Raw genomic sequence first — 10,578 nt, forward strand, 5'->3', positions numbered from 1 at the left:
GGGTGGGTGCGACGCAAGTATTTCTGTAGGTGCTTGGGGAGCACTGCTTGTTCCGTGTCCCTTTTATGGGCCGCTACGTGCGTGTCTCCTCTCCGGCTTGACCTAGGATCAGGAATGACTGCTGTGTCATAATTTTTGCGTAGCAGCTTGGGATGGTGTCGGTTAACAGACTAGTATTGCTAATAGGTGATAACAGCGGTTGTCTCTAGAAGCGGTCATTTCAAATAAAACCTGGTCTTGTATGGAGTTGAACTCTTTCTCTTTTTTTTTTTTTTTCATTCCTTCTTGGAAGGGTCACACAGTCCTCCGGCTGTAACACAGGAAAATGGTAGCCAGAGAGAGGGACCAGAAATAAACATCTCGTGTTGCAATACATGCAAAAGGCCGTATGAACAGTCTACAAATGAAGAACAGTTTGCAAAGCGTGTAAAACACGATGAAGTATACTCAGTGCCTACAGTCAGTCAAGATAAATTTTCATATATGGGTGAGGTCTTTCATTATTCCTGTAATTCTTTTCAGTTCTCTGCACTCTTTCATAAGTAACAAGTGTAATTATTAGAAAGCTTTTGGGGAGGTTTGTGTATGGCAGCGTCAGGCCCGGCGTAACTTTGTTTTGTTTTAAAATGGATATGTGAGCCATGATATATTTGTTCACGTTGTCTTTCAGTGTAATTTTAATTGGCTTTAACTGGTGTCAACGTATTGCTTAATCTGATTGTTATAGGTGGGATTTTATGTGTGTCTGAATCGCAGACTATATTTAAATATATAGATGTAGCTGGGAAGTTGTAAGGATGACTAAAGAAGACAGGAGCTGTAGTGAAAATATGGAACTTGGGGCAAAGGTGCTTCTTGAGGCTGACGGATTTGACTCCAGCGAGGGTGTGAAGCTGCAGTGGGACTTCTGTTCTGCATTACTAATTTACATGGCTTCTGTAGTTAACTTTTTGAAGGGCTGTCTGGGGAGGGAAGTTTTGGGAATTAATCTGCTGGCAGACATTTCTTTTTGCTTAAAGAGTCTACATCCTTGAAGGAGTGCTTGAACTTCTGCTTTTGGTAATTCTTTTGTAGGTGACTTTGCAGTCGTTTACACAGATGGTTGTTGCTCAGGTAATGGCCGTAATAGGGCACGTGCTGGAATAGGTGTCTACTGGGGACCAGGCCATCCTTTGTAAGTAGCTGGATGGATTCTTTTTTTTTTTTTATTTTTATTTTACTTTAGTATATTACTGTTTGCTTTGTGTGATTTACAATATCAGCCTCCTTTGAATATGAAACCCTGCTGTTGAGACTCCTAATGACAGTGCTATGAGACTAGTGAGTTACTGAGGGGGAAAGAGGAATCAGCTTCTCTGGGAGATAAGAATGTGGAGAAAATCAACTGGAAATAATATTTTTAAGGGCTGAAGCTATAATTCAAGTAATGCAGAAAGTTTTAAAATAGGTGTAGGTGTGCACAGAAGACAGCAAATGTAATTGCATATTGTTGGCAGGTCCTCCGTATATGCAGGTTGGACTATGCAGGTGGAAGTTAGAGCTAGAATATCTGTTCATCCTCCTTTATAAAAAGAAAGGTAGCTCTCTTGTATTTATTTTTCTAATGCGCAGTCATTATACACCATTCTGAATATTTGGGGTTACTAATCTACTATTCATTCCATGGACACAGAAATACCAGTGAAAGACTTCCTGGACGGCAGACTAATCAAAGAGCAGAAATACATGTAAGTAGTAAATGTCATAAAATGCTTCTGCCCATTAGACTGCAGTAGCACGCTCATGACTATTTCAACTCTGGCCTTCAGAAACTGGTTACGGAGCTGTGAGGGAAGTACACAAAATATCAGGAGTTATGACTTGAAACAAATCATTCTCTTCAAGTTTTATTGATCTCTCTTGGTTTTGAACAAGGTAATTCACCTTGAGAATTCCCAAATATCATCAGGCCAAGCACAGCTATTTAAAACAGCCTTGTTTTAGGAAAGCCTGGTTCTCAAATCTGTAGAGTATCCTTTGCATTTTTAATGCATGCATCTCAGACCTTGGAGTGAGGGCCGCAGAGTAGCGGTTAAAAGGACAATCGGCTCCTTGCTGTGATAGGATCAGAGTATCATATTCCTTAGATAAATAAACAATTCTAGGCTCTCAGGAGTAAATTCTGTTACTTCTGAAATAAACTTCCATTGGCAACAGCAGATTTAGTCTTCCCTCCTCACCTCTTCTTAATTCTGTTATGCTGCTATCCTGCACTGTGTGTTTGGAGATGAACTGAAATGGGGAATTGATCTGCTTAAATACCACAGAGGCCTCATTTTAGTGAGGGACAAGCAGAGGTGATGGTGGTGTGCCAGGGGTGAAACTTGTCACTAAAGAGATTTTCAGTTTTACATTCAGACCCAGCCACTTCTTGCTCTTATTATATTGCATAGCACCAAAAAACCTTAATAAAACCCTTCTAGGGGTTCCAGACTGTTGGAACTGGTATGAATCCTTCCTCCTCAAAGTTGTGGAGAAAAGGCCTAAAACCTGGTGTGTGGTTGATAGAGGCTTTGGTAGAAGATTGGGCAGAGAGCTACTCCTTCAGTAGAGTTGAACATCAGAATGTTTTGGGGTTTTTTTGCTAGTGAAACTTAAGCAGCTTCCTGTTTGCCTGATTCATTAAGTGGTCGTCTTCATGCATAATTTTGAGAACCTCTGCTCTAAAGCATGTTGATACTCATTGATGGAGACATTACTGTAATATTTGTAGTTCAGTGTTAGCATCAAGTACTTTGCTGGTATTTTAATTGCATGTGTTCAAAATCATGTTCTGAACTGTGATTCTATTGAAATGTTCTTAAGGCAGCCTGCAAAGCAATAGAGCAAGCAAAGAGTCAAAACATCAAGAAACTAATTATCTACACTGATAGCAAGTTCACTATTAATGGTAAGTTAATTATTTTAGTTTTCCTGATTCTTTAAGACACACTGCACACTGTTTCATTACATAAGGTGCACAGAACATACTGAGTCCTGGGGAGAGGGATATAAGGACGAGAATTCATAACTTATTTCAGTACTCTTGGGGAAAACCAGCATTTTTGTCTTAAGGCATTCAGTATGACACAGTCTAGAAAAAATGTTGTTCATGTATACTCTCAACGATCTGCTCAGAAGTTGGTGTAGTAACCCTGTAGGTATTTTGGTTTGTTTTGCTTGGATTGGAGAGGCTTTCTTAATACGTACATGTGAAGCACATTCAAGTTTCCTTGCTTTTTACGTGTAGACTACATTTTCAAGCTTTCAGGCTACACTAGAAGACTAGCCAGAGATGGTATGTGCTCAGAATATGTATTTAAAGTTTTACCTTCATCCAAAGATTTGGAAAATTTAATTTTATTCCCTATAAATGCCATATGAAGCGGGCAGTAAGATGATTCCTGAATAAAACTTTTTCCTCTCTCCCCGAGATCTTCAGATTTTACTCCTGTGATAATTTGGAACTGCATAAGTATTTTTTTCTTTGTATTTCACATTTTTATAAAGGGAGTACATGTGTTTGCTGTTTCTAGATCACTTTGGAGTTTTTGTTTTTTCTCATTAAACAAAAACACTGCAACTTTTGATGGAAAATTAAATGTTGCGCTTTCACACTTTGTTTTTTTGGGGGGAGAGATGGGGGGGAATGTGAGTATCTTGTTCTTAGCATAACTTCCTATACTTGAGCGGTAATGCTGGAGGTAATCATCTGTTTCATTGCTTGTTACTAATAAAGCAAATAAATGGTTGGTATGTTAAAATTCTGTCTAACTTTTCTTCCAAATAAGTCATTCTGCTTTCTAGAAGCCCTCCCCCCCCGCCGCCCCGATTGCTGAAAGTAGAGGAGTACAAGAGAAGAGTGTCAGTTTTTTCCTTTTTCAGGTGGCTCATGCTTAGAAGTAAAGCAGAACTTAACCTTGAAAAACTCTGATGTCACCTTGAGTAGCAATACCCTAGAAAGGACAGAAAGCTACTGAGTAGGAACAAGTGACTGCTAGTCAAGGAAGGAGTTGCTGGAGCTGTCACTTGCTGCTTGTTTCAGATGCTGTTAGCTTCAATGTGCGTGAAAGAGGTTCTGTCGAGAAGTCGAAAGTGTCAAGGGCTTGTGCTCTGTCCTCCTGATTCTAGCTTGTAAGTTGAGGAAGGGACAGTAAATGTTAAGAAACAAAGGAATTTTCCATTGCTTCTTCCTTAAGATCATCTCACAGATCTCTCATTTGAGTAGCTTGTTTTCCCCAAAAGATGAGATACAGCATTTCCTATAGGAGCAGAATGTGTGTGGGTGTAGTGATTTGTTTTGTTTGTTTTTTTCTTGGTGGTGGTGCATTTTTTTAGTCTCTGTTAGAAGCATTCTGAAAAAAGGAAGAGTAAAAGGAAGTCTCTGCTCTTCAGGACTGGGTGTTGCATGCTGATCAATAGAATCCAAGTGCATAATTTGTTGCAAGAAGCAAATTCAAAGCATTAAGGAGCAAAGAAACATCTTTGCAATTCTTTTCTTTGTGAGAGAAAAGTGTATACCATCTTGTCTGTGTAACTGGTGCTATGAAGGAGGAAAAGTTGCTGTGTCAGATAAAATTCCTGTAAAACTTGGGTACGAGACTTAAGCATGAGGGAGGAAAAGAAGAATCTTCACGTGCAATGTCTTAGTCTCTCTGTTCTTCCTTGCAGTTTGCTCTTGCATTTTGGGTCACTGAGGTGCAGGTTCCACTCTTGTTTAGCCAAAGTTATTTTGTAAATGTGTCTAGGAGTTATTTTTTAAAATAGCAGAGGAGGAGGCTTGCAGTTAAGTACAAATGGATGTGGTGTGATTTGGTTTGGGTTTTTAGGGGGTTTTGTGTGCAAGATTGGTGATTCTCTGTTTGGTTCGGGTCTGTTCATCATGAAAGCAGTAAGGATGTCTTACATTGTCAAGAGCAGCAAGGTATTAAAAAAAGAGGAAAAAAAAAAAAAAAAAGATCCTTATTTAAGAAGTAATACAGTAAATTTTCTGGCCAGCAAGGAATAGCCAGAATGTTAAATCTTGTTCTGTAGAAATCTGCTTTTGTGGTCCTTCTCTGAAGGATTCTGTTCAGTGTGCAGAAGTCATGAGACAGCTGGCTGGCTGTTTTTTCTCTATGCATGTATATCTCCTTAGTTTCTCAAAACAAAGTGGTAGATTTGTTCTAGCTTACTGTACCATCAAGCAAATCCTTAGCTTCAGTTTATTGAAGTTCATGTCGTAATTTTATGTGTAATGCATATATAAAATTGTAGTCTTTAAGTTAAATATCTGTTTGGGAAAACATGGTCAGGTAATACAAGTAATAATGGAAAAATAGGATCCTGAAAGACAGTAGTGGAGAACCAAACAAGAATATCTCCTATATCTGGTGTCTTTGCCTGAGACTTTGTGTGGCATTAATGTCTTGTTAAAAGGCTGTTTGCTCTGTCTTATCCTTGTTGGCTTCTTTAATAGCATTTTTATGGTAATGCTTTGTTTGCATAGGTATTACGAGCTGGGTTGACAACTGGAAAACAAATGGCTGGAGAACAAGTTCAGGAGGAAGTGTAATAAATAAAGAAGATTTTGAAAGACTTGATAATCTATCAAAAGGCATAGAAATTCAGTGGGTAAGCACCTCATTTCTTATTCTTAATGACATCTTAAACATGCTTCTTGTAAAAACTTAAAAGTATGACCATAACTGAGAATTTTATAGAGCATAATATTGTACATCCATAAGTAAAACCATAAATACAGTGAAGCTGCTTGTTTAAGCAGCATAACTGAGGCTCTTGGAACCAGTATTTCATTTATTAAAATGCATGTTCATGTTTGTTTTCTGTCTCTTGTTACTACTTAGAAAATGCCTGCAATAATTATTTTTAGTTTGTTAGCACTGTTAGTAGATAAAATTTCTATTCCTGGAAATCTAAGCTTAAAACGTAACTGTGACTTTTTGAGTCATAGCTGAGTTTCTGGATTTGCTTTTCAGAACTCTTAAGATGCTGGTTCCTTGGTGTAACTCAATCACATGATTGTCTTTAAACTGGGAAAACTGAGAGAGTGTAACCCCCAAATAAACTAACTGTACCTTAGCTGTGGTTTTTCTAAGAAAACTGGGCATAGAAGGGTCTTTAAAATACCCATTCTTAAGTTTTAAATTGTTTCGCTCTCCAGTAAAGAAGTAAAATAACTTCTATGCAGGTATTCCTGGTAAAATACATTTTTCTGTAACCTCTAGCATCAGTGCTAAACATTGTAGGGGATATCTTCCCTCTCCTCCTCCTAGATTTTATTCTACTTGTGGCATAAGACTACTGATTCTAGAAGTATTCTGTATCATTGACTTTGTGGCTGCTAATGGCATATTTATGGGCTTCTCTCTTTACTCCGTAGAAAACAGGATGACGTAGATCTTTAACGTGCACTTTTTCTATGGGAAATCTATCGCAGATATTCTTCTGTTCATGGTGTTCTGTGTTCCAGAGTTGGCAACTCCAGTTTAAAGGCTGACTAGATTTTTATATAACTACTCCTATTGTCTATTGAGGAGAAGAAAGTGTAAAAATTTAAAACTAAGACCGAAGTTCAGCTGTCCTTAGAGTATTTTACGTAATGAAAAAAAATACTGTTCTTTATGCACCCTTCTTACACCTGAATTTCTTAAACTTGGGAAGATTTTTATTTCAGGAGGAGCAATGTATGCATACACTTTATTTTAGTAATCTGCCCGCTCCAGTGCGGGGCCCTCCCCGGGCTGCAGGTGGAGATCTGCTCCACCGTGGACCTGCCTGGGCTGCAGGGGCACAGCCTGCCTCACCATGGTCTTTCCCACGGGCTGCAGGGGAATCTGCTTCGGCGCCTGGAGCACCTCTTCCCCCTCCTTCTGCACTGACCTGGGGGTCTTCAGGGCTGTTTCTCTCACATATTCTCACTCCTCTGTCCAGCTGCTCTGCAGCATTTTCACCTTTTAAATACATTATCGCAGAGGCAGCACCAGTTTTGCTGTTGGGCTCAGCTGTGTCCTGCAGTGGGTCCATTTTGGAGCCGTCAGGAACTGGCTCTCTCCAATGTGGGGGCAGCCCCTGGCCTCGTCTCACAGAGGCCACTCCTGCAGCCCCGCACCTGGTACCAAAACCTTGCCATGTAAACCTGATACTATGTCGCACACACTTCATGCTTGTCCCCTCTCAGATCTTGTCAAATAGCAAGCTTGATTTTCTTCCTCTCCTTCCTCGCCCCCACTCCTCCACCCCTACTTCTGACAAGGATGGGCTTAAGGCTGAAAGTGTTTTCAGTTCCTAATTGAAGGATGGATAGTTAAGACATCTGAAAATTGGGAGATTCTTTTCATGCCCCATTTCTGTATCCGAAGTGAGTGCTGTAACCACCGAGGCTGTTAGTGGCATAGAGGTCTCTGGCTTTCTGGGTAAAGATTAACTTGGTTTAAGCACTGAATGCAGATAGGTTTTTCTCTCTTCTCTGAAGGTGGGAATTTTGAGTCGGAGCTGTTGTCTGCATTTCTTAAAGGCTAGGTTAGGTGGTCCTTATCCAGCTCACTACTTACCATAAAGATGATTTTCACAATTTGGCAAGACTTCCCTAGAGGAAGGGAGACTATGAACATTCCTGGGAAGAACACGTAAGGACTAAATGTGAGGAGAGGGCCTCTAAGGAGGTGTTACTGTACTGTGAATGAAAGGGTGTTGCATGATCAAATTTCATGTATGTACTTTTTTTTTCTTGATTTCTTGCATATCTAACGCTTCTATACTTTTGTCCTAACAGATGCATGTTCCTGGTCATGCTGGCTTCCAAGGAAACGAAGAAGCTGATAGACTGGCAAGAGAAGGAGCTACTAAACAGAAGTCCTGATGTACTGGGACTAGAGACTGTTGCAGTGGGAGGAAAAGGACAACATCACAGTGACAGCTTGAACTGCTGTAATTGTTTCAGAGTTGAACTTTGAACTGTACTTCTTTCTGGCCTGAAGTGTTAAACATGTACCAACTTCTGGGGAGAAAAACCTCACATCTTCTATAGCATTTGTTTTACAGTCAAGTCAATATTTAGTTGATGATACAGAGTGTTTGCTTTTTTCCATTTTACTGAAGGGCTGCAGTCAGTGTTTTTAGCTGTCTTGTAGACTTCTGAATTCACTGTAAAGACAGACTTCTGAAGAAGAAATGTTGAAACTTTATCCTAAGCATTCTGTGTTTTCCTCTTAGTAAAATAAATTAATTTTTTTGTACAGAGGTATATATTAACAGCCCAAAATAGTTGGGGGCAGGGGGACTTTGGGGTTGGTTGGTTTGGTAAGAGGTCAGTGACCTAACACAGAGATGTCCATTAATGTTCTTTGGCATTCTGGTACTAGCTATAGCTGCTCTACAGATGGGCTTGTAACACTCGCCTGTGCCTCACAATATCATCATTTAAAGCATCTGTCGATTTCTTTATAATTTTACTTATTTTGCAAGGTAGTGTGAACAAACTAAAAAGCCAGGTCACAAGAAAACTTGAACAATGAATTTTTACTGTTCTCCTCTCTCCAGTTGCTTCATGTCCAAGCTCTTTGTTTCTGGCTTCCTGTTTCCATGAAGTAATTTTTTAATGCATGCTGGTTCTCATTAGCATTGTTAGTTCCTCTTTAGTGTTGTCCCAAAGGTAATAATTGGCCTTTTTATCTGAAATGGAACTAGAAGATGATCAGTTTCTCCAGATTGTCCGGATGTGAATTGTCTGACTTCATTTTTTCCAGTCAATGATGAGATTAATGGAATGGCTAATGTGCACTTAATTTAAGAGAGTAATTGCCAGTAATCAACATGGTTTTATTTTCCCTGCATCTATATGGGAAGAGCAAATGGGTTTCGTATGTTATCTTTATCAATTTCTTTGTAAGGTACCTTCATACTATTGAATAGTAGGGCTTAAGCTAGAAGTCACTGCATTTTTTTTTTGTAGTTGTTAATTGCTATACAGAATGCTAGAGCTGCTGAAGGTTGATTTCTTAATAGTTCTCGTGTGTTGTTGTATCTTTACTGAGGCAAAGTATGAGCTCTTATGTATTTAGAGTCACATGAATTGTGAGAGAATGAGGAAGCTGGCTAGCTAGTAGCTGATAGATAAGTGAGGTTGCTTTAGTTGTTTTCTCTCCTCCAAAAGTGCACAGTAAAGCTCATCTAGGGGTAGGGTAGTGCACTGGTTAGATCTTCCCCTCTGCTTCTTTTGTATATACGCACACAATTAGCTGTTTAGTTTAGAAGTTTGGCTTGAAGGGGAACACTCCATCATCCCCGATCAAATCTCTAGCTGAGGCAGAACAGTGTGACCAACAACATACTGAGGAGGGTTCTGATAATCTGCCTATTGTACCTCTCCAGTTAAACATGTAGATCCTAATTACTGTATGGAAATGTGTATTTTTTGAAGCAGCAGCTTTGGGGAAAAAAAAAAAAAAGTGTAGATAGTGGTGGGTAAGTCATAGCATCAGTGTAATACTGAATTTAAGCAGCTTTACTACCTGAATCTAATAGGTAGTTTATAATAGGAAATCTGATAGGAAAGAGTTTTGTGTTAATTCGATACCAATGTTTATCATTCTTACTCTGGAAATTCAGGACAAAAGAAAGCTGAGAGGGAAGTTACAAGATTAAGGCTGATTAAGGGGTGGAAGACAAATAATACTTCTCAACGGGACTTAAAGGTGCTCAAGGACTTGGAGAGCATGTTGCTGTCTGAGTCATTCTTTCCAGGGAGCTAAAACCTGAGGAGGGTATTGGCACTTAGCAGCTGAGACATTCAGTGGATAGGCATTGAACTTCTGGCTGGATTTTTATGTCCTTCTGAAAATGTGGACAACACCAGCATTGGACCAGCTTACCTGTAATGTTATGGGACTTGCAATTAAATTTTATCCAGAATCGATAACCAGTAGCGCTCATACATGGATACTATACGTTCAGGGGATCTGGTAGCATTTCTAAGAATCTGATAAATAGTGGTTAAGACATTTTGGTAAGTATAAAATTCCCTTTTTAGGAAGAAAAACGTTTAAGGAGGGATTGTTTCTTTTCCAGTTGTTTCTCCAGCGTTGTGTTTAGCTGGCTGTTGGTTTATTTCCCGTATAGAATCGCAGGGCCGTGGAGGCTGGAGAGGACCTGGAGTGCACCTCGCTCACCCCAGCTCTAGCGGGTCAGCCGGAGCAGGCCGCCCGGGGGGTGAGTATCTCCAGGGGTGGAGACAACACAAGCTTCCTGGGCAGCGCGTCTTCCCGCTCTAATTTCCTCCTTTTTTCCTCCTAATTTATTTCTGCATATTGTGGGGTTGCAATGCAGGCCTTCGAGGCGGAGGCTGAGCGGTAAATGCAGCCGGAGCGCTACTGCCGGGCCGACCAGAGGTTAGGCGCCAGGGGCGCCGCGACCAGCGGTCGGTTACCCAGGAGGGCTGGGGCGGGGGAGAAGCCCTGGCTCGCCCTGGCAGCTCTCCCTCGGGCAGACCGCTCGGCCTAGAGCTGTGCGCTCACATCGCGGCGGTGCCTGCTGCGCGGTGCGCCCTCCTCGGCCCGTCTG

At 40.5% G+C, this 10,578-nt stretch overlaps 2 protein-coding genes across 2 annotated transcripts in view; both read left to right on the forward strand.

Annotated features, from left to right (window-relative positions):
• RNASEH1 (ribonuclease H1) overlaps positions 1 to 8,035 on the forward strand; it is a 14,056-nt gene extending 6,021 nt beyond the window's left edge. The window contains exons 2-7 of the mRNA XM_010566753.1: positions 293 to 487; positions 1,075 to 1,174; positions 1,673 to 1,727; positions 2,845 to 2,929; positions 5,507 to 5,631; positions 7,793 to 8,035. Coding sequence (XP_010565055.1) covers positions 293 to 487; positions 1,075 to 1,174; positions 1,673 to 1,727; positions 2,845 to 2,929; positions 5,507 to 5,631; positions 7,793 to 7,879 — 647 coding nt within the window. The 3' untranslated portion in view covers positions 7,880 to 8,035. The remainder of the gene's footprint in view (positions 1 to 292; positions 488 to 1,074; positions 1,175 to 1,672; positions 1,728 to 2,844; positions 2,930 to 5,506; positions 5,632 to 7,792) is intronic.
• Positions 8,036 to 8,870: 835 nt separating this feature from the next.
• ADI1 (acireductone dioxygenase 1) overlaps positions 8,871 to 10,578 on the forward strand; it is an 8,303-nt gene continuing 6,595 nt past the window's right edge. Inside the window, exons 1-2 of the mRNA XM_010566754.1 lie at positions 8,871 to 8,879; positions 10,138 to 10,227. Coding sequence (XP_010565056.1) covers positions 8,871 to 8,879; positions 10,138 to 10,227 — 99 coding nt within the window. The remainder of the gene's footprint in view (positions 8,880 to 10,137; positions 10,228 to 10,578) is intronic.

The sequence above is a fragment of the Haliaeetus leucocephalus genome, unplaced genomic scaffold (assembly GCF_000737465.1).
Source record: "Haliaeetus leucocephalus isolate CR32 unplaced genomic scaffold, Haliaeetus_leucocephalus-4.0 Scaffold217, whole genome shotgun sequence".
Taxonomy (NCBI): domain Eukaryota; kingdom Metazoa; phylum Chordata; class Aves; order Accipitriformes; family Accipitridae; genus Haliaeetus; species Haliaeetus leucocephalus.